The sequence below is a fragment of the Empidonax traillii genome, unplaced genomic scaffold, assembly GCF_003031625.1.
Source record: "Empidonax traillii isolate 1590-97213 ecotype Southwest subspecies unplaced genomic scaffold, ASM303162v1 scaffold305:size1471525, whole genome shotgun sequence".
NCBI lineage: Eukaryota > Metazoa > Chordata > Aves > Passeriformes > Tyrannidae > Empidonax > Empidonax traillii.
Genome location: NW_020955498.1, coordinates 614,023 through 636,279, shown reverse-complemented (window position 1 = coordinate 636,279; position 22,257 = coordinate 614,023). Strand labels below are relative to the sequence as shown.

Sequence of the window (22,257 nt, the reverse complement as noted above, 5' to 3'; positions counted from 1 at the left end):
TTATATTTTTTTTTCCTATTAGTAGAATTGTAATTATTTCCAAATGTTTTCTCTAAGTTCATGAATGTGAATCCATTTGTGACACACATTTACATGGCCTTGGAAAAAAGCTACCTCAGGAACAGAATTTACTTGCCATCCAGATAATGATGCCAGAAGTTGAAAAATTACAATATCTAACTTTCCCATCCAGAAAAAAAAAAAAAACCAAAACCCACCAAATCTCACTAGGTGATCTCACAATTTCAGTGAAAATCAAGTGTTCTGACTTCCTGTTTAGCTTTTAAGAGATGTATGTTATCTGTGTGAACATGCAGGTTTTCACCTCCATCTAATGATTAGATACAATACTCAACATGTATAAAGTACTTCTAAGGCATCTAGAAGGAGGGATGAAGAAGTCTTTTTAGGCTGAATTCTTATATTACATAAGATTGAGAAGTCTAGTGCTATAACCATGCCTGTGTTCAAGGTGCTTCATCAGTTAAAGTTGACTTGTAGTTATAACAGAACCTCTGCTTATGCTTATAAATATAATAATATATTTTTACGGGTATTTTCTCATGCTGCCAGTCTTCACAACTTCAGAAGTTATTGACAAAAATGTTTGTGGTAGAGTGCTTCATCTTACTGTTCATTTGCAGCTTTTCTTCTAGCCTGAGCAATAATTGGGGTCACCGTGATAGAGTAGTGTTGTTTTGCGATTAGCTTCAAAGTCTTGTTTGGTTATTAAATATATTAGTGTGTGTCCAATTATGTCAAGTTATTTTAAAGTGGTTTTGGAATATTGCTGAAGCTCTTTATGAGCTTCATACTCAGACAGTATTTTCTAGATCTTTATGAAGTAATTGTTAAGATCTTTTTTATATTTCTGAATATGAAAGCAGCTTCATTGGACAGCTGAATTACATTAGAAAATAACATTAAATGAGATCTAAGTTTATGAATTTACATGCCTTTTACAACCTTTTAGCTTTTAAAGCAGTACTACTTTAAAGTAGTTTACTCAACCATTATCTTGTATAGCTTGACAAAGTATGGATTAAGTTTAAAAATCTCAATTTATATATGTCCTTTAGGCACAGAATGGGGAGTCTTTATGTAAGGAGTGATCAAGTTGGCCAAAAAATTGTTGAAAGAAACTGGATTTATTTATTATTCTTTTTTTTGCCCTCTTATTGGTACATTGGATTTGCTGTACCTTCTAAGGTTGTCTGGGGTGGTGTAGTGTTACTTCTAATTCCACAGCTTTTAGGGAACACCTGGGCATCCTACTCTGTCAGTGGCTTTCACAGTATTGTTTATCTGTCATTTGCTCTATGTCAATTGAATTTTCCTATTAGAAAAGGAAAAAAAACCCAGCTGTACTGTAACAAGTTTGAGTGTGGCTGCATCCATGAACTACATTAAATATAACCTCATGAAAACTGCTTTTCAATTCTGTTAATAATTATTCAGCTGTGAATTTAGAGGCTTTGTTCAGGGATTGAGATCCCATTTTGTGCTACATGCTTTGTAAACAGTGCAGAGAAAATACACTCTCTGCTCTAGAGACTGGGAAAAGACCCCACGTTGTTCAGAAACATTATAGTTGGATTCAGTGTTTTTAGCTGTGCAAGCTGACTTGGGATCTTAAAGTCCAGTTGCACGGTTTCTGTCTTATATTGTCAGCAGCAGCTCAGGTTCCTGAGGCCGAGCTCTGTTTCCAGTTTCATGTGAATCACTGGAGCCTGGAGCTGCACATATGTGTCTGAGAGCAGAACTGAGAGAGTTGTGTTGCGCTGATAGCCTTGTGCTTGTCATTTTGTTAACAAACCTGCCATTAACATGCCAGACAGAAGGGACTCCAGCTCATTTTCCAGTTTCCCATCACAATTACCTTGATCTTTTGGTCTAACAGAAATCAAAACATCTTCCCTCCTTGTCTCAATTTCTACCCTTAGCATCAGTCAATGTGACTGACTAGATAAAAACACCAAATAAATTGAATTTAAAAAAGAATTGGTTTTATCACCACCTTTTTGGAGAAGAGCTATTCCATAAAAAATTAGGCAGTGAGGTTTTCCCCCCCCTTAATATTTTCATTTCCTTTGTAGGAGATTCAGATTATCTATTTTACGATATTTAGGACTAATGTATTAGACCAAAGTAAAAGACCATCTAGAAAATCTAATGCAGATTATAGCCAGCAGAAATTATCAGAGATGTTTGCTTGAGAAATGTATAGGAGAAAATATTTTTAAAATATATTTAATATCTGCTAAAATTCCATATAATGTACTGAATATTTTCAATTCTAGGAAAACTACATAAAAGACATCTTCCAACACGTTCTGGAACAGTGAAATTAAAATCACAGCTACGAGAACATTTTTTTTCCTACAAACTCTGAATTTTTCTGACTTCTATAAATGCATCCAGTAAAAGCAGATTTAAAGTTCATGAAAGCTGTCAGGTATCTTAAGTAGTGCTGCAATGTAGAGGAGTTCTTCTGTCACATCCATTTTAACAGAAAAGTCAGTAAAGCTACTACAGACTCTATCGATGAGCATCTGCCTCCAGGTGTATTCTATATAGGTTGACTTGCTTTGGGAGTTTTTTTGTGGATTTGTTGGGTTTTGGGTTCTTTTTCCCTGTGGTTAAGGTTTAGACCTCTTTTAGAATGGATGATGCTGGTGCTTTGTTCAAGATGCTACACACTACTGGCCATTTGCTTTGAGAGCTTTTGATTTTATTGTCTTTGTTTTTAGCAGTCAAAAGAAAGCTCTCTGACAACCTCTTCTTGGTGGTCTTAGCTCGCAGTTGAAAATACGCCTCTGGAGTTTACCAAAATCTTTGTGCCACTGCTGCTAGCCAGAGAAGCTGTGTCTGCTGTGTCAGTTATTGGTGTTCTGCACATGCCACAGATATTCCCAGAACTGTATAATCCAGCTTTGACCCTGTTCCTCCCCAGCTTGAAGGAGCTGAATAGTTAGTTAAGTGATGGACTTCCTGGCAGCACAGACTGTGCCACAGGAAACCTGGGACCTCTTGAAATACTGTGTACTTTTTTAACTCCACCCATACTTTAAACATTTGACAAGAAGTTTCAGGATAATCCCATAATTTGTGCCTTGATTTAAATATGACTGAGTACCGAAACTTCTCTTTTTATTTTTGAAAGGAGTAGGAGTTTTTTCACTTGTTCTGTATCAAAGGAGTTCTGGCTTGCACCAGGACTGGAGTACTCTGGTTTATTTTCTCTGTCCCAGCCATAGTTGCATTTCTATTTGTGCTTTTACTGTGGGGTTGGAAACGTCCTATGAATGCCAGCTATTGTCTGCAATAATTGGTCTCTGAATAAAGAACAGTATTTCTTCCCTACACACCTGCCCCATTAAAGCGTGCCCACTTCTGCACCGCCTCGGCTCACCCGACAGACACGGCTGATTGAAGCTCCTCAGTTGCTCCTGTCCGTGGGATGATGAGAGCTGTCAGGTAGTGAGACTGTTCCAAACGAGCTTGACGCTAATTGCATGTAAAAGTACCTTCCAACTACAGGGAGGGTGCTGTAGCTGCGGCACTAACTCCAGTGAACAGCAGCTGTGAGGATATAATTCCTTTTCATGGAATCCAACCTAAGTGTACATTTTGTTGATTTTATTTTTGACATTTTTGGTGGAGTATCTTAAAGGTAGAGAAAACTTTTCCTCTTGTTATCGAAACCAGAAGAACAAGAAAGCTGCTTTCTCTGGCTTTTCAAAAGCTTCAGGATAGAGTCACTTCACAAAAAGAGGTTGCGTTTGGATCTAACATGAGCAGGGTTATTAAATGCACAAAAAAATAGCACAGGTCCTTTGTGTTTCCTCTTTGAGTCTTGATTTGATGTAGGTTTCTGGAGCATCATCAATTGATCAATAAAACATGTTAGACTGCATGCTAGTACTGATTAATTCACACCTTTGGTACACAGTAAGAAACAAGGTGAAGCCTGGTGTCTATAAAGGGACTTGCTAAGTGCATTAGCCAGTTGTCTGCTAATGTGTGCAGTGTGTCTCAGAGGGCCACCCTAGCAATTCCAGCCCTGGACACCTGATGTGCCAGTGGCATCAATCGGCTGTGGCAGCGTCGGGAGTGCAGGGAGGTCCAGCCGTGCAGCAGCTGGCAAACCCTGCTGTGTATTTCCAGGTCTCATGGAAAGACTGAGGGGGAAAAAAAGAAATCTAGTATTGCTGAAAAAAATTAGCCTTTGGAGTCTGGGCTGTTTTAGCAAGACTTATTTAAAGCTGTATTTTAACCTTCTACCAAAGTTTTGATTGCATGTTTGAAAAAGGACTCTGTTGCAAAGGATCCCTTTTGCTTATTTTGTATCTTTTTTTTTAAAAAACAGAATCCAGAAGTGGTGGCTGTAAACTGGAAGAGCTGCTTTTCTCCCCACACAGGAGGACTCACACATTCCCAAGTGGCCAGCTTCTGACAGCTGTGTTTCTTTAATTTCTAACTCTTTTCATCTCCCTATGTTTAAACCTTTGTGAGAACACTGGTGAATTTTACTGGAAAGGATTGGGAGGGTTTCACTGTGCTCCCCATGTTGCATTACCTGACTGGGTTTACAAGTTCTAACCTTTTTATAGTTGGTTATGTCCAAATTTATTCCAGACCCTACTGAGTCTGTGAAAATATAAAACTGTTAGAAAGTTAAGCATGCCTCTTTGGCCATGACACTTAAGCTTAAGGTGGGATTCAGATGCCTAAACACAGACTCTGAGTTCTATAATCGAACTTCCTGAGATGGTTCTGTGGTACTGGGGAGAAGAGTAGGAAACCAAAGGGAGATGTGGATCATCCAGAAGTGGCAGCTAGAAGCCAAAGGGATATGTTATGGCATCTCAAGTGGCACAAATTTTTGTGGTTATATGACTTGGTCACACCTTTGATGTCATTTAAACAGAATACTTTGGCAAATGTGGGCAAAAGGGAGAGAGTGATGGACGTAGGAAAATATAACTGTCCCTGGCGGTCAATGTACTACCATATTTATTGCTGGAAAAGCTGGTTTAAAATCAATCTTTACTATCATAGCATTTTTTACTGCTGATGTGTTTGAGTATTTGGCATACTGTGCACATTTGTAGTTTTGAGAGAACCGACATTAATAGCTATTAAGTAAATGCATGGCATTGTTAATTACCTCCAGTCATGTAATTTATTGAACTTGCAAAACTTAAGTTCTTGAGTGCTATGACTAATTATAAGATTGGAAATTAATCCAGAAGTGGAAATTACAGCCATACTTGAAAATGTCTCTCAGGCAACTTTGATCATTTTCACGTGCTTTCATCCACAGGTCTCTACGAGGAGATACGTCAGTGCCGTAAGGCCTGTGGAGAAGCTCATATGAAAACAATCTTGGCAACAGGTGAATTGGGGTCCCTTGCTAATGTCTACAAAGCCAGTATGATTGCTATGATGGCAGGTAAATATATGTGGTTTTCTTCTCAAGCTAAGAAAGTCTCTGCTATATTATTTATGATGCTTTAAAAATTCTAGTCGTGGAAGTTTAGTTTTGTCGAAAGTAGAAGAAACTGTTATGTAGCAATTACTGAAGTTGCAGGTGTAATGATGAAGTGTCACTTGTTTTGTATAACCTAAAAAATGGAATGAAATGTTAAATAACACTTAAAACTGCTAAATGGCAGGATTTGTAGGAACAAGTAATATTTGTTGTCAAACATCTGATCCTTGGTATGTTTAAATAAGACACATACATTTGGGGTAGATACACTTGTTGAGGCAGTTGTGGTGACCTACAGATAGGATGTTGGGTGATGCCATGTCAGCTTATTTTAAATGCAAGGGGAACTTCCCTGTGAAGATTGATGCTGACAGCTCTCATTTTTGGTTTGTGGTCACTTCTTCTGGCCAACCTCTGAGAGGTTTGGGAAACCAACTGTATGGGAAATGCAGTGAAGGGAAGAAAACTGCAGGCCCCAGCAGGCACTGGGATGGGCTAGTTGTTGACTGGTTTTAACTGGCACACTCAAAAGCAGTGGCTATGTATACTTTGTGGGGGTTACCTTTTTGCATAGCTGTAGCACCCATTTGAGCTCATATTTATTGTCTGCTGTTTTGGGGCTCTGCTGGTACAATTTTTCCTGGTTTACCCAGGACTTTGGATCTGTGTTTTAATGCTATCTTTAAGATGCAAAACTGGGAATTTGCTTCTAGGCACTTGCTTTTTCCACCATGCTTGAAAGAGGGCACTTCCAGTTCATTTCTGGAAGTTGAAAGGTATACTAAGAACCACTTGGGTTCTTTTAAACTATCTTTTAAACTTCCCCTCATTTTTGTGTTGATTTTTTTTCTATTGTAAAGTCTTCATATCTGGAATTCTTATTGTAAAGCGTCTTGTCAGACATATTCAACTTGCTGCTGACCTCATTGTCACCATACACGGTGCTGTGCTTATCTAATTCAAATGTAATGGAAAGCATTTAAGGCTTTTAATATGCTCAGCTACAATGTCAATTAATATCATCAGACACAGAGGATCAGTATCATGCCACTAAATATTCTTTTTAATTAGAAGAGGTGTAAGAGATACACATTTCCTGTCGTTTAAACTGATGTACTAATCATTATGATCACTTTTCATAACATGGAGTAGTGAAAAATTCAGGTTGTTTTACCATTTTCAGAATTTTTGCTGGTGTAGTTTTTTTGAAATACAGCAGATGGCTCTATTGTTAATGATTTTCCTTGCCTAGTTATTCATTTTACAACATACTTATCCATCAGAATATATGCAGTAATTTCCCTATTTCAGTCTCTTGCTTTCTCTTTGTGGATCGATGTAAAAATAAGAATTTATTGGTGCCCTACACACATGCATTGAGGACCAGATTTTCAGACTCCAACTTGTCAGAACTGGTGAGAACCTCAAATTCCAGTTGAATTTTGTTTGATTTGTATACTTGTAGCATTTAGACCAAGTCACTTGGCACAGTAGTTTAAATCCTAGCTTTAGTATCCATTTAGTATCCATTTTTTTTCAACTTGTGACATGATTTAAAAGAAAGAAAAAAAAGCAGATGATCTTGGCAGGCCCTCGCAGGTTTTATCTAAGATCAAACAGTAACAATGCTCATAAACTTGACCCTATTACTTGGTTTTATATGAGGAAATAGTTACACAGTACAGTGAATTCAATTGCAAAACTGGCTTTAGAAGTTTTTCCTGCCTCTGACCAGTTGCTCCTGTCCTTAACAGCAAAATTTGCTGCTCCTTCAGCTGTGGTGTTAGAAGTGCTTTTCATGCTGTGCTGTAAGCTGAGTTTTCAAAGCAATACACTTGAAAATTACTCCAGAAAAGGGTGAACTATTTTGCTGTGTGGCTTTTGTTATTGCTTGGAGATGTTGGTTTTTTTTTAAATGGTCACAGCCTCAGTAATCTGGTTTACAGCCTTGCCTTACATGCAGTTGTATCAGTGCAACTGAGGAGGTGGCGTGCAGTCCTCACACTGTTTTCACTTCACTGTACGTGATGTCAGCCTGTCATGTAGGGAGCACACTATCCTAGGCTTACAGATGTTTATGTTGCCCTTGCAGAGCATGCACACATGTCACCTAGATTCTGAAGCACAAAGCCACTAGACATGCAGCAAAAAGTATGTAAAATATATGTATTCCTATGTGTCTCATTTGTGAGACTCAGAAGGCTGAGAGAGTAACCCAATTCTGATTTATCAGTAGCTCTGTGGTTGAAAAGCTTGCCTGGGATAGGTGGGACTTGGTTTCCATGACTGAGGTTCTTCCATGACACAGAGATCAGTTTTACAGTGTATTTGCTGTTAAGCATCTCAGTCCCTCCTGATAGGGTTGTTGTGCTTTGCTCAAAGCAGTTAACTGAGCACAGAATTCGACACAGATGTCTCCTTTCCCAGATGACTTTCCAAAATTTTTATGTAGTCTTCCTTGTGCCGGGTGAGGAATTATTGGTATGTGCTGGGGACCAAAGCATGTTATGGTTGGTCTGATTCAGTTCTCAGGTAGGGGGTTCAGTCACTGGACATGCAGCCAGGCTGCACAGGTCACTGACTTGGAAAGGGTTGGTAAATGGTCAAAAAATGGGCAGCTCTGCATTGTTTGGGGTTTTAAAAGAACACTAAGGGCCGTGCTCAAACTGGGGAGATGTGCCTGTGCACTTTGTGTTCAGAGGAGCCTGCACAGGGCACTTCCACAGGCAAACAGCTGTGCTCGGAATCACAGCCCTTGCGGGATTGTTGGAAGCCATGCACTGCACACCCGTGAGTGAGACATGCAGATCCCAGCACTGCAGTGAAGGTGGAGGCCAGTTGTAGAAATGGTGCTTTGCACAACATGCCTGTGTATAGGATGTTAATACTTGCACCTGCGAGAACTTGGGAAACAGTGTTGCTTCACAGTGAGATATGAGACTAATTTGCCTCTACTTGGATCGGTGGCTCTTGTCTCTTACTGTCTCTGAAATAATTTTCCACAGCTACTTTTTCTTTCTTTTTTAGCACAGTAGATGAGGAGAAAGACATCAGAATGGGAGCAGGCTCACAGTTAACCTAAATTCCTTTAACCATGTGATTACAGACTTGACTGACATGCGATAAATTCTACTGGAATATTTAAGAACCTGTTTCTGAGTGAAAGAGGCTGACAACCCTCTAAGGACAGTGACTCACCTGGCAAGAATAATCCTTGCAGTGCTAAGGAGGACATGATGGCAGGTAGCATTGCACATGAGAGGTTCCATGTCCCTACCAAAGGAGCACACTGTTTTCAGGAAGCTGACCAAGACAAATTCTTAGTATTGAACCAGGGAATTTTTTGTCATTTGGTTTATAACATCCACTGCCATTTCTTGAGCTTCTTGAAGTCCTGATGGTGGTTTGAGTACATGACTTTCTCTAGCAAACTGACTGCATTTTTTACTCTGCTTTGGGACAATAAGTAAACTAATTCATGGTTTTTACTGCCTGATATATACTTACGTGAGTCACATCCCTTTCTGTAGGACACACTGAAGTTTATGTCTTTGTAGTCTCTTGGAATAAACAGTCCTAAGGAACACTAATGGGAGTGCCTGACTCCCCCATACTAGTGTTAACTATTCTCTCTCCATCATGGTGTCTTTAAGCAGTTCTTGTACAAAGTATGAGAGGTAGACCATTTTTTAACTTTTATTTTTTGACACAAAACATCAGAAACTGCCAAGCAAACCAGAGAAGGAAGGGAAAGATGAACTTGAAGTGGGAAAGGAACACTTCATTAAAGTTGTTGATGACTTAATTGCATATTTCAGTCATATATTAGGTATTTTATTCTGGAAAACCACATTTTAACCATATTACCTAATTACAAAGTCTTTATTGTTCTGTATAACAATTCATATTCATTAAGGTGGAGGAAGTGATTAAGTAAAAGTACTTTAAAAGTGAGAACTTCATCTATGTCATTTTGACAACTGCTCTTGATAGAACAGCTCCTTTTGCATCACTCTTTGGGAAGCTAAGGGAGCACAGCAGTGACGTGAAAGATATTTGTTTTCATTTTATATATATATCTATATATCTAAATAAGTACCTCTGTAAAGATCAGGAAGGAGTGATGTAGGCTCTTCTGCAGCTCTGCTAATGTATGGGGTTTAAACAATTTTTTCATAGGTCATTAAACAGTTAGTCAAATAAACTGTATGTTTGGATACTGACTAATGTACTCACTGAATTTAGAAAGGGAATGAGTTAGTGCTAAAACAAAGTAACTTCTAAAGCCTCTAGCACAAAACCCCCTGTAAATAGTAGCAGGAGGTATCTGAGGCAATAAGATGATAGTCTAGAGGAAGAAAATTAAAACGAATTAAATGTGTGAGCAGAATTTTTTTTAGATCCTTTGATGCTGTTTATTCCAAAGTGAACATACATAATATGGCCAAACAGTGAAGAAAAGCTTTGTGTTGCAGTTCACAGGTGAGCAGAGATGTTTTGGAACATCACCAAATAATACCTGGCTACGCAAAGCTTTTACCTCAGCTCTAAATAAGGTTTTTATACTCTGGTTAAAATTAGGGAAGACAAATTCTAACATACCAATAGCTGTTCTTGTTCTGAACACTGCCTTGCAAAGATTTCTTTTGAGTAGGGTTATGTGGTGTGGCTGTAAACGTGCTAGCACTCACCTAAGTGCAAGGGGTGACCTTCCTACTGCTGGATGTGGACCACCATGATCCAAAACTTCTGCCAAGCAAGTGTTTCATGAAAAATGAAAGAAGCAAAGGAAACCAAACTAGTAAAATTGACTGAAAAGCTAGGGATGCTTTGCAAAAATGCAGCTAATGTAGGAAAAAAGACTACTGAATAAGTAATAATACTTGGCACTTAGATAGCACTTTATGTCTTCAAAGCACATACCAACATTAACAGAATAAATCTTGCAATTGCCTTGTGAAGTACGAGACAAAGATAATAACAGACAAGTCAGAAGTCAAACTGAAATCTTATGCTCAACCCAAAAGTCCAGGGTCCTCTCAGTAGCATGTGGGTTGTATTATATATTGATTTAATTATATGTCTACAACTTCAGGTGTAATTTGATACCAAGTCAGACAGCTATTGGAGCCCCGAGCGTTTCGGAAGGAAAGGCAAGCCAAGGGAGGAGGCTTGGTAACACATATAAAACAAGATTTCAATTTGTGTCTTGTTTTATGTGTCTGAAATACAAACAAGTGTGCTGAGTTTACAGTGTATCTGTAAAGGGTACACTTTATGCTGTAAAAGGTGCATCAGAAATCAGGGGCAATATGTGTCTGTCATCTAAAAGCAGCTCCTTTGTACAGATGTGAACTGTCTCTGAATGCTTTTGAGCGTGACAGATGATGTTCAGCTCTGATCTGCGGGTCCAGTATAAGGCTGGGAGCAAATTTGTGAGTCCTTACTCTAACGAAAGTGTGGGAAGAGGATTTACCACTGACTAGTGACTAAGGCTTTCTCAGTCATAGTCTGATGGCCATGTCCTCTCTCCTTCCAGCCAAGGAGGAGTCAGAGTGAATTGTGAGGGGGTTGCTAGCTGTTCCAGCTTGGCTGAGCTCATTGGCTGGGGAAGACAGGTGTTGAAATGCAGCATATTCTTGCATCTCACTGCTTGTCTTGAGAGAACAAAGCACAGTGTAGAGTTCTCCCTCCTGCATCATCAAATGGTAGCAAATAGTCCCAATTTTCTTTGGCTGTGATCTTCTGGTGGTGCAGATTAGATCTAGTGTGGGCATGAGCACATTTCTGAATTTCTGTCAGTTTACTGAGGCTGCATAAAATGATGTTTATGTCAGTTCTCTTCTGTTTGCATGTGTGCAGACAATACCTCGTTTGTCCAAAGATCTGCCCGTTCCTTCAGAATTTTTCAACAAATTTGAACTCAGCACTTTGCACCGCGCAGATGGAGCATTGTATGTCTTGAATATGTAGAAGTGGTGGCAGTTGGCTGCTTTAAGAGGCTTATTAGGACAGTAATTAATGCTATGGGATTATACTGGAAGTTGGTCACTTTCCTATCTGCTGCAGCAGATGTCCTTCATTCTGCGTAGTCTGCAGTTGTTCTGCATGTTCAAAGCTCCAGTTAACATCACTGAAAGTTTAGTGCAAGGATTGAGCCCAAAACCCCCTGTGCAAAACCAAGATGCATAGCAAGTTAGAGTGACAAGTCTGTCTCAATATTTTTGAATAATATTATGCACTACCGAAGTTTTTGAATTAGGAGTTAGATCAAAAGATGGATGGTCTTTAAATACATTCAATCTAAAAGAGGTCAGTACAGAAACAAGTGACTTCATTTGTTCTGGTACAGAGTGGGGAGAAATAAAAAAGCTAGTAATATAAAAGTGCAGATAACTGCATGTTCAGTAAGGCACTACAAGGTTGCTCCTTTAAAGGAGGTCATTGCCTACAAGCTTGACAATGATACTGCAGCTAATCACTAGAAATAATGTGGGGGTGATAGATAATCTCAGAGTTGAAAAGTTCCAACAAAGCAATCACAATATCCTCTTGTTTGAATTACTGATTAGAGTCCATACAAAGACTAGTAACAAAAAACAAACAAACAAAAAAGTGGGTCTTGAGTAAACCAGACCTAAAATTCTGACTTTAACTCCGTAATATATGTGTAGGGAATTGGAAGTGAAGGAATGGAAAGTGGCTGAGAAATGCTAGGTCAGGCTCTAATGAAAAGTCTTTTCAGCAGAGTCAACAGAACCCTGCATGGGTAAGTAGAAACAGAAGTAATACATAAGAAAAACAAAGATGTTGGGGGAAAAATAAAGCTACAGAGATCTGTGAAGGGAGAACAGAGTTAGAGTGTATACAGTAAAACCTCATTTGTTAGCAGTTTGTTAAGCTAGAAATCCAACCATGCATGCAATGCCGTGTTTTGTTACACATTTATTTATGTGCTTTCTGGACTGTGTGGCTGCCTATACAGCCATATCTGGGGGTGGGGGGGAGATTGTTACCTGGGAACGTTCGTATTTGTCACAGCAGGATGCCTGGCAACTCAGTTTGCTAATTTTGTGAAAGGTCTGTTCTATTGATGGGATTCTACTATAATCAGAAAATAGGAATATACCCCCTCTAATGAAGTCAAAGAAGAAATATCAGAGTAACAGATGACTTGTCAGCTTTGTACCTGTTGGCTTGATTTTGCATTACCCACAACACCACTTGACTTTCTCCCTCCACCATCCCCACTCTTGAAAGAAGTGCTATTTCCAAGCACTTCCCATTGGAAGAATAGCAAGTCTGGAAGCCACAAAGAAGATGGGTTTGTGGTAGCAGAATGACTTCTGATAAACATATCATCACTTTTGACAACTATCTTGCCTCTCTGGTTTTCTGTATGTAAAGTTAACATTGCACATTTTATAGGACTTCTGTGAGGTTTAGTAAATTAAGATAGAAATATGTTCTCATTAGAAGGTAGAAATTTCCTGTGCCTGTGCATGAAAGTGGAATACTCTATGTCATAACTGCAACTGGGAAAAAGAGCAAGAAAAAGTCTGGAAATTTTCTGATGGGAGCAGCTGACCCTGATTTACTAGTACAGCCATCCCTGGGAGTGGCAGGGAGGTGGGAGCTGGCACAACTTGCTGTGGTGCTCTAGGCTGATGGTGTTGTGTACTACAGGAGACAGTAGCAGCAGAGGTCACCTCCCTTCAGCTGTTTTCATAGGATTCCACCCAAAACGTTCTTTTTAAATGAAGGAGTTTTACTGGGATTCCCGTGTGCCTGTTCTGTTGTGCTTTGGTGTTCTGAGCACCAAATGTAGCACTGAGCAAAATGTGGAGGGGCACAAGTGTGGTAACGCCCCAGAAATCCCAGGCTTGTCCTTCTCTCTGAGGACAAGGGTTTGATCTGCAGATTTCTGCTTTTTGACCTTTAAGAAATTGGCTATTTTTCATGCTTCAGCCTTTGAAATCAGTTGTGAAATAGTAGGTTACAGTGAGTAGGCAAGTACTGACAGTGAAACATACTGTTGAGAAGGGTCAATCTTGTATTAGCAAACTATCCCCAGTGCCTGAATAGCACTTCACTTCTGCTGATATACAAGATCTTTCCAAAGCATGTTAATTAAGGAATATCTAAATGGTATACTTTCAATTTATAACAACTGATGCAGAGAGGTGAGAAAGCACCCCTGTTGCGTTAATTTTCTCCATGAATGAAACCTTGTTTCTATGTTAAATAATTTGTTAGAATTTGAGTTAAAACTTGTGAAGTTTCATATCACCTCAGACTCAGAAATTGTTGCACAGTGAATAGTTCTAGTCAAACATGCCATCAAAATAACACAGCTTCATACAAAAAAACTTGCATCTGTGAAGCTCCAGTATTGAAGGTAATGGTTTGAGAGAATGCAATTTTAAAACATGGAAATATTATGTAAAATCAATAGATGTACTGGGTACTATTTATTTCTCTGATATTTCAGGTTGATTTTTTTTATTCTGTCAGCAGCAAGTGTTAAATTTGACTAAACCAGTGAAAAATAGAAATAAATATTTAATTTACTGTATCTATCAATTATATAAAATTGGCTTATGAAATATTAAAGTATCTTTTAAGAGATTGTAAGTAGGAAAGCTACTTAGAAAATCCAGTCCCTTATCAGAAACTTAATATAGATGTGGAAATAAACTAAGCGTGATTTGAGGGTTGTAGGTCCACGATTTTTTTTGTTGCCTTGTGAGGTATCAAGGCCCAGTGATCGTGCCTGCCTAATTTGAAGGTATATGCTCATGGCAGCAGCACAGCAGCAATGTGGATTTAGACTGCTTAAGAGAACAATGTTGAATGGAAAAATACACCAGGAGTATGTGATCTTGAACAGAATTAGGTTATTTCAAAAAACTAAGGACACACATTTCAGTTTAATCCTAAGGAAAAGGAATACAGGGGAAAATAAAGAAGAATAACAAGAGATGAGCACAAATATAAGTAAACCAGATATAGAGATGTAAAAGTTGGACAAAAATATTAAACGTTTTCCATAAAGAGGGTATGGACTGTTTCCTTACCTGGAATATTAAAGCTGTATGTTAAAATGCACTGAGATCAATATAAAGACATTCACTAACTTTTAACAAATCATGTTCTAGTGGTGCTGACACTGTATTTCGAAGTGTGATAATCTCTTCTCCCAGGCAGCTCTCAGTAAGACAAGAGGTCATGGTCTCAAGCTCTGCCAGGGGAGGTTTAGGTTGAGTATTAGGAAGAAATTCTTTGCAGAGAGGGTAATCAGGCATTGGAATGGGCTGCCCAGGGAGGTGGTGGATTCTCTGTCCCTGGAGATTTTTCAGATGAGACTGGATGTGGCACTTAGTGCCATAGTCTAGTAACCACGGTGGTAGTGGATCAAGGGTTGGACTTGGTGATCTCAGAGGTCCTTTCCAACCTGGCTGATTCTATGAAGTGCAGAGAAACGGGCTGAATACCCAAGCTGACTGCTGGCTGCATGATGCTACAGTCACATTCTTCACTGAGCTAAACAGGGCTCTTCAAACGCAAATACATTTATGCTCATGTTTGACATTGATTTCATTCCTTATAAACATAAGGGTTTAACCAGAATTCAGAAGGTCTTCTGAGTAGACTTTGTCAGCCTATTAAAGTAATTCTCTCAAAGGAAATGGTTTCTGTCAGAATATGAACGTAGCATATAGCAATATTCTTTAGGAATGTGCTCACTTGAGTGATTTTTCCAGCTTGCCTCTGTGGTTGCTTGCAGTATTTTTGGTGAGTTGCACGAGGGTTTTGATTTTCCTTGGTAGGTACCTGGGTTACTTGAAGCTTATCTCACAGCCATTCTATGTTCCTCTGATTTGTGTTGCCAAAGCTCAAATTGTGTTGGGAAGATGCTGAAAGGAATAGAAGATAATCCTTTCTTTGATACTATATTTTGGAATTTAATTCCCTGGGAAATCTTCCTAATTTGTTTGTTTAGGGGGAGGGGGTTTAATTCCTTTTCTGAAATTGTAGTTTTTAAATTCAGTATCTCTCAGATAAGACAACTTCTGGTTTCTGACTATGCGTACTTGATAGTTACTAGAGACAATAGCTTTCCCAGAGCTCTCTGTAGTAGTCCTGCTTTTGAGAGACTTTTTTTAAAGACAAAGTTGACAGCAAAGTCCATAGCCTTCATGGCAAGTCAGCAGGGATTTGATGTCCGATAGTCATTTGTACCTTTGATGTTTCTTCCCCCTAGCATTTGGGCTATAAAGTGACTTCCCTGCAGTGTACAACTGTAGCTGATTTCTCAAGTATAGTTCTCCTGAAATCTAAGATGTGGAAAAGATTCCTCCTTTTTGATGCCAGGACCTCTTCTTAAGTAAAACATCTTCTGTCCATCAGCCTTGCAGTTGTGCTGCAAGTCCAGTGCCCAATTTACCAGCCTATCCCAAAGATCACAAGAGTGGAGTTTTGTAGTTTATCAAGAAGATCTGTTAATTCATCTCAAATGGACCAAAAAGGAAACAGGTGATGATGTTCCATATTGCGTGCATCAAATTAAACTTAAATTACGGAATACAAAATCGTGAATAATATGTCTTCAAACCCTTCCTTCCCAGTGGTCCTGGATAGTGAAGCTGTAGAGAAATCAAAGGAAGTACAAGGTCTTCCTCATAAATGGAGCTTTGAAACTCAGCTGAGCCCCAGGATGAGAAAGCAGCTTGCTGGGGTATGATGGAAAGGCATGCCACGTTTTTCATGACTTGTAGTCCCCAGTAAGAGGAGGGGTAGCGTTTTTCAGGTGGTGCTCTGGTACCATGATACCATATACATGCCATTGATAGGCAAATAGTTATGTTTATGTTATAATCAGGTATTGTGTTTGCAGCTGCTCTGGGTGTAAGCAAATTCAGCTTCTCAGCAGTTTGCTTGGTTGCCAGTTGCAGCACAGTTGCAGCTTCAAGGCAGACTCCTCTGGAACTTCAACTGGATGGGCTGTTGTAATGATGCTGTTTCCAGTGATTTCCAGTGTCTGGGTTGGAATTACAGCTCACTTAGCTTTAAATTAGCTGTCTTCAGAGTGCACTGCAGAAATGGTGGTTTGTTGCTTAGAGGTAAAACAAAAAATCCTAGTAAAATAAACAGAGCTACTACAGGCTTTTGAACAGCTTGGCGAGTTGATTTGCAGAAACTTGGTTGTATCATGAAGTAAAAACTGAAGCCAGGAAAGAAACACAGGAAGAAAGTAATATTTTCTTCTGAAATGTTGAAGAAAATAAGTAAAAAAAAAGTAATGTTAGTGAGGGGTGGAGAGAAGCTTTTACTTTTGAAGTGTTCCTGTACCATTTTTACTGTCTTAAGAACACAGTTTTGGAGCAAAACTCAGGGACATGCAGAGCACTTTGTCATCTATGTATGAAAGTGCTGCAGATGAGAACAAATAATTAGTAATTAGTAACACTGCTGCATTTTGTTACTCCTTCCTGTCTAATGTCTTGTTCGTAAAAGACAGAAGCAGGAGAGATCTGAGGTTATTTGAGGGGAATTTTTAAATGGTGGAAGGCAAAGGGAAGGTAAGAAAAGAATCTGCAGAAGAAGGCAACTAATATGGCATTTGAGGTATAAGTGATGCATTCTGTATTATTCATGGCTGTGACACTGGTGTGGCTTGTAGGTTTTCTTAGTTTTTGTTTGCTAAATTAGGTGGGACATCACATAAAGAATAAAGTAGTGAAACATGGAAAGATTTAGATCATCGCGATCTTATGAAGCTTGCAGACTCCTTTCCACAAAATGTGGATAGCTACAGCACTGATTTTTATGTTAATTTAGTAGTGAATAATTTAAAAAGACCTGTTTATTTTTTAATAAAAAGGAAAGATATAAATTGGCTGAGTGTTTCTAATGTTACTTACAGCTGCCATTGAGCAGATGTTTGGGACTTTTAGTGGTATGCTAGACCAAAATAAGTTTTATGAATAAGCAAACAATTTTTTTTTTTTACTACCACTTCTTTCAGGCTGATTCTCTCCCAAATTCACAATAAATGGTTTTTTAAAGATTCCTCATAAATAATTACCTTTCTTGTGGCACTTTTTTCTAGGCACTTGGATTTTAATTACAATGATGAACTGTTTTAATAAGTTGTTAAATAATTTTATCATTTTAGGGCTTGAATCCATTTTCCATTTCTCTTTGACTTCCTTGATTCCTGGGATTATAATCCTTTTAATTCCTGCGAATTCAGTTGATATTGCACTTCACTCTCCTCTATAAATTCACACTGGAGAAGTAAACAGCATGCCAGCAGCATCTTTTGCTTTTGAACTCTACGCACGTACACCTACCTTAGCTTGCTGGTTATCAATGGTCTCCTGTTACTAGCAACCATTTTGCTTAACTCAGTAATTTTGATCACAGTAAGTATGAAATGATAGGTAATTAAATGGAGACAATGTGGTTTTGCTTTGGGCTAATGTCTGGGGGGTTTAAAGTACTCTATGGAAGATGTGTAGCAAAGCGAATTCAGTGCTTAGTTGATAGATAAGGAATGTGCTGCACTTCAGAATGCACTGTTTTTCGGTGTAAATACTCATTAGATACCTTTCAATGTGATTTGATGTAGAGAAATGCTGAATGCATAATTCCTGGTAACTTTTTGCTATTCATGTCAGAAGCTCGGGATTACAGAAGGGAAGGTGTAGACAGGGTGGTCGCGCTTCCTGGCACGGTGGTGGCACTGTCACTACCACTGCAGTTTGGCAAATGACAGCTCAGTAACACACAGGTAATGTTTTGCTTAACTATCTCTATTTCTGACCGTAGAAGTGTGGATGAAAAAGTCATCGATACCAGAGTGAGGCTCTGAAATATTGCTACAAATTTTATATAGAGGATTTTTTTTTCTGTAAGAAAGGCATAAAATGAACTGTCTCAATGAATAGTGACATTTAATAACTTGCCACTAAATACCCATGAGGATACATATACATCTAACACAAGGAGAGTTTGATATTCAATTTCTTTGATTTGCAGTATTTCAGTAAAAAGAGTGGAATGTCAAAGTTCAAAATGATAATTTATATCTAGTGTATGTTTTCAAAAATATAAACCCTATATATGAAGTGTAGGTTTGAAGATTGAAACATCATCCTCATTTTGCCAGTGGACTAATGGAATGAACATTTCTCTATCAGTTTCAATTATTTTTTAACCAAAACCCACAGTTGTTTAATTAGATTGTTGGTACTTTTGGTTTGAGATGCTCACCGTGATTGCAGTCTGTGATAAGATCAGCACACAGGCTGTTGACAGATGGAGGTGGAGAACAATGCCCCAGCATATTAAATACCTTTTTAAGAGTTGGTGCCTATTTCTGATGGTGCTTAAGGGTCTTTTTGATTTCCTTCATTTTTTAAAGTATTGCTCTGTAGATTGTTATGCCAGAAAAGTCTGACTGAATTTATCAGCAACACACCTTCATAAGTCATCCCTTTGAAATAAAATTGTTAGTTTTGCTATGTAAGCACTGTTAATAATGCAAAAGATTTCTTAAAAAAACCCAGAAATATGTCTTTTCCTGACCCCCAGCAGAGAGGTGCCTCCTGCTCGGAGTGTGTGGCTGCACAGTCAGGGGTTTTGGTGTTTTTTTTTGTTGAAGGGAACTGGCAAGCTTTTGGTATTCAGGCTACCCAAAGAGCTACAAGCATTGTAAAACAACCCTAGTGACAGTGGTGAAAATACCTCTCTGTACCTGGAAGTTCTTACCCACACTGCAGCCTATGCTCATGGGCTTTTGCCAGATGTCAAATTAGCAAGGTGGAGAAAGAAGAAGGAAAAACTCTGAAGGGCAAAAATTGGGAAGTAGGAGCAGTGAGTAAGACTTGCTTTTTAAAAACCACCGTAGCTTGCCACTGTACTGTGCTGTTGGTGTGTAGGTGAGGTCTTCCAAGGTCTTGTCCCTTATCTTATCCCTTTAGATATTTGTTGCATCAGGAGTGCACCTGCACCCAGGAAGTCCATGGTAGAATCTACATGTTTGCAACTTGATTATATTCAGGACTTTGGAGTATCATAAAAAATGAGCTCAAAACACCTAACATTTTCCATGATTACTGGAAGTAATTACTGGCAAAGCCAAAAGTCAAAACACTGACAGTTCCAAGTGCTCAAGGAAATGCCTTTGATACTGGAAATGCCCCTAGTGCTAAAGCCTCCACCTGTGCCAGCTGCCTTTTATTGTATGGAACGGTGTGGAAGAGTGGCTGATGCTGGCTGTTTGTCCTCTGCATTACAAAGAGGCTGGACGCTGGACAGATTCTGACTGTGGCATTAAGACATGACTTTTAAATCTTAAAAATCAATCCTGCCTTTCTTTGTGCTAGAGTAAGAACAGAATCTTAAACTGCTTTTAACATGAGGTGTTGAAAAACACTCAAAATGACATTGAAGTGTCATGATTTTGGCTTTATTATGTATGGGGTTTTTTTAAAATCTTTAAAATTCATAGCACCTTCTTGATAAAGTAGACTGATTTTCTACTTGCTTTATTCAGTGTGGAATATTTCCAAATTGATTTTAAACAGCTATTTTTTCAATTTAAGTAATTTTGTTACAAGCTAATAGACAATGCGTAAGCATACCGCAATTTTAATGTTAACATATTTGTTTCAAAGCTGTTATCAACGTTAAAAAGCACAAAGCTAAATGTGGTTGCTAAAACATGGGATGCAATATGCCATGTAGTGCTGTGATTCTAAGCCGTCATGCATATTTATTATTTTCTTCCAAATTGCAATGCTATTACTGGTAGATATATCAGCGTTTTAGACTCAGTCTGTAATATGTCATGTAGTGGACAACATTTTGAGAGGCTGAGATGTATTGATCCAAAACTGAGAATGCCAAGAGGGAAAAAGCCTGACCTAGACCAGTGCTGTTTTAATTATATCGCAGTTTGAGATAGTTTATCATTGTTTACATTAGTTTAAGTGTAACAAGTAAGTGATGCAATGCATTGCAGTGTTTGTGAAGGAAACTTAAAGGGTGGGATTTTAAAATCAAGTCCAGTTTCTACCACAGCATTTTACTTTTTCACCCAGCCCAGCAGGCAGACGTGGCCCATTGCTGAGAACTCGAGCGCCTGCATCTAGTCTGAGGCAAACTCTTATGTTGCTTCATAAAGCAACAACCTCCTCTTGCAGCAACCTGTGTGTTACTGGTAAAGCAATGAGAATGAATGTCATTTTTTATGTCCTTCTCAAACACCCAGCATGCCTTTAGCTGCTGTATGTGGGACAATTGCCCCCTCTTAGCCCCTGGCCATGTCCATATCCTTGCACAGAGACAATGTGTTATTTTATAACCTGTAGCTTTTTTTAATGTAAATGATGACTTCTGGATGTTAGGACAATCTGCAGAATTCAGCCATCACTATCTTTGCAGCAGAATGAGAACAAGGTTTTGAAAGATGCCTTTTTAATAGGTAGTAGCTGTGTAATTGCAGGGATGATGGTGATGATGGCAATGAGAGGGAGCAGGTCTGCTGCTCTGTGCCTCCATGCACACTGCAGAGCACTCCCACTAGTGTTTAGGAAGGTGCTGCAGCTACTCTTACCACTAGCACACTCTCCATGCTCTTTTCCACTTGTTTGTGGTTCTTCTGCTCACTCCTTTACTCTTCAAGTATCTTGGTAGTTGGTGGAACAGCCCCATCTTAAAGCTCATGGCAAACAATGGGCTTCTATTTCCATCTACCACTTCTGCTGCTCCCTTGACCCTGTTCACTCCTCTCTCCATAGGATAAAATGTCCATGGCTGCCTGCTTGTTTTGTCATCACTGTGTGCTGGAGGAGGTCATGGGTTTGGGAATCTGGGGCCAGAGCTGTGCCACCAGCGGTGCCTTCTGCCCTGGGTGCTCTGTGCTGTGCTCTCAAGCTGAGCCTGTCTTAGAGATGAGATTTGTACTGACGTCTCTTGTCTTTTGTGTCTTGCTCAAAATCAGGAGGAGAATGGCAAAAAGTAGCCAACAGCATAGTCTGTAAAGGAAAAGAGCATTATGAGAGGATAAGCTGAGAGAACGGTGTGTTTTTTCTCAGTGATGGTAGTAAGATAGGATTAGGTGTTGGGATGCATTGGTTTATTTCTTCTCTCTGCCTTTGGCTCGTCACGTGTCGTTAGGCAAACTGCTTAACCAGTTCCAGTATTGCCATCTGCAAAAAGAAGGTTAATATAGGTCATACACTGTAAAGCTCTTGGGCATAGTAACGTGGTGCATCATTTTAGAGAAGAAAAATGAGATTATGGTAAAGAAACATGAAACTTAGCAAGCAGATAACAATACAGGAATTCATTAAACTTCCTTGTTGTCCCACTAGTCACTCTTGGGCAGATAAACTGCTGCTTTCTCTTTGGAGAGGAAGAGGAATGGCTGATCCAGCAGCCTGAAGTGCTCCTGCACCCTTGGCATCCCCCAGCACTGCTTCTGCATGGCAATATGGGAAGGTGACTTGGGAGCATGTTTCCTTCTGTGATTTAGTGTGGCCCAAAGCCAAGTGCCACCACTGACAGGAATTCCAGCTGTGGTCTTTGGACCTGGAGCACATGTCAATTATTTATCTTCTCTTTCTCCATACCTCATAGGGATTGGATTGGAAGGAATGCTCTAAAAATAGCAAATGCCTAAGCTATGTAGCTGAGCAACAGAAGGTGGTATGGCTCTTCCTGTTGAACCTTCTAAAGAAACACATTTTAAA

General features: G+C 39.1%; 1 protein-coding gene across 1 annotated transcript in view; it reads left to right on the top strand.

Moving 5' to 3' along the window:
* DERA (deoxyribose-phosphate aldolase) overlaps positions 1-22,257 on the top strand; it is a 54,212-nt gene that overhangs the window by 20,541 nt on the left and 11,414 nt on the right. Inside the window, exon 6 of the mRNA XM_027890991.1 lies at positions 5,327-5,455. Coding sequence (XP_027746792.1) covers positions 5,327-5,455 — 129 coding nt within the window. The remainder of the gene's footprint in view (positions 1-5,326; positions 5,456-22,257) is intronic.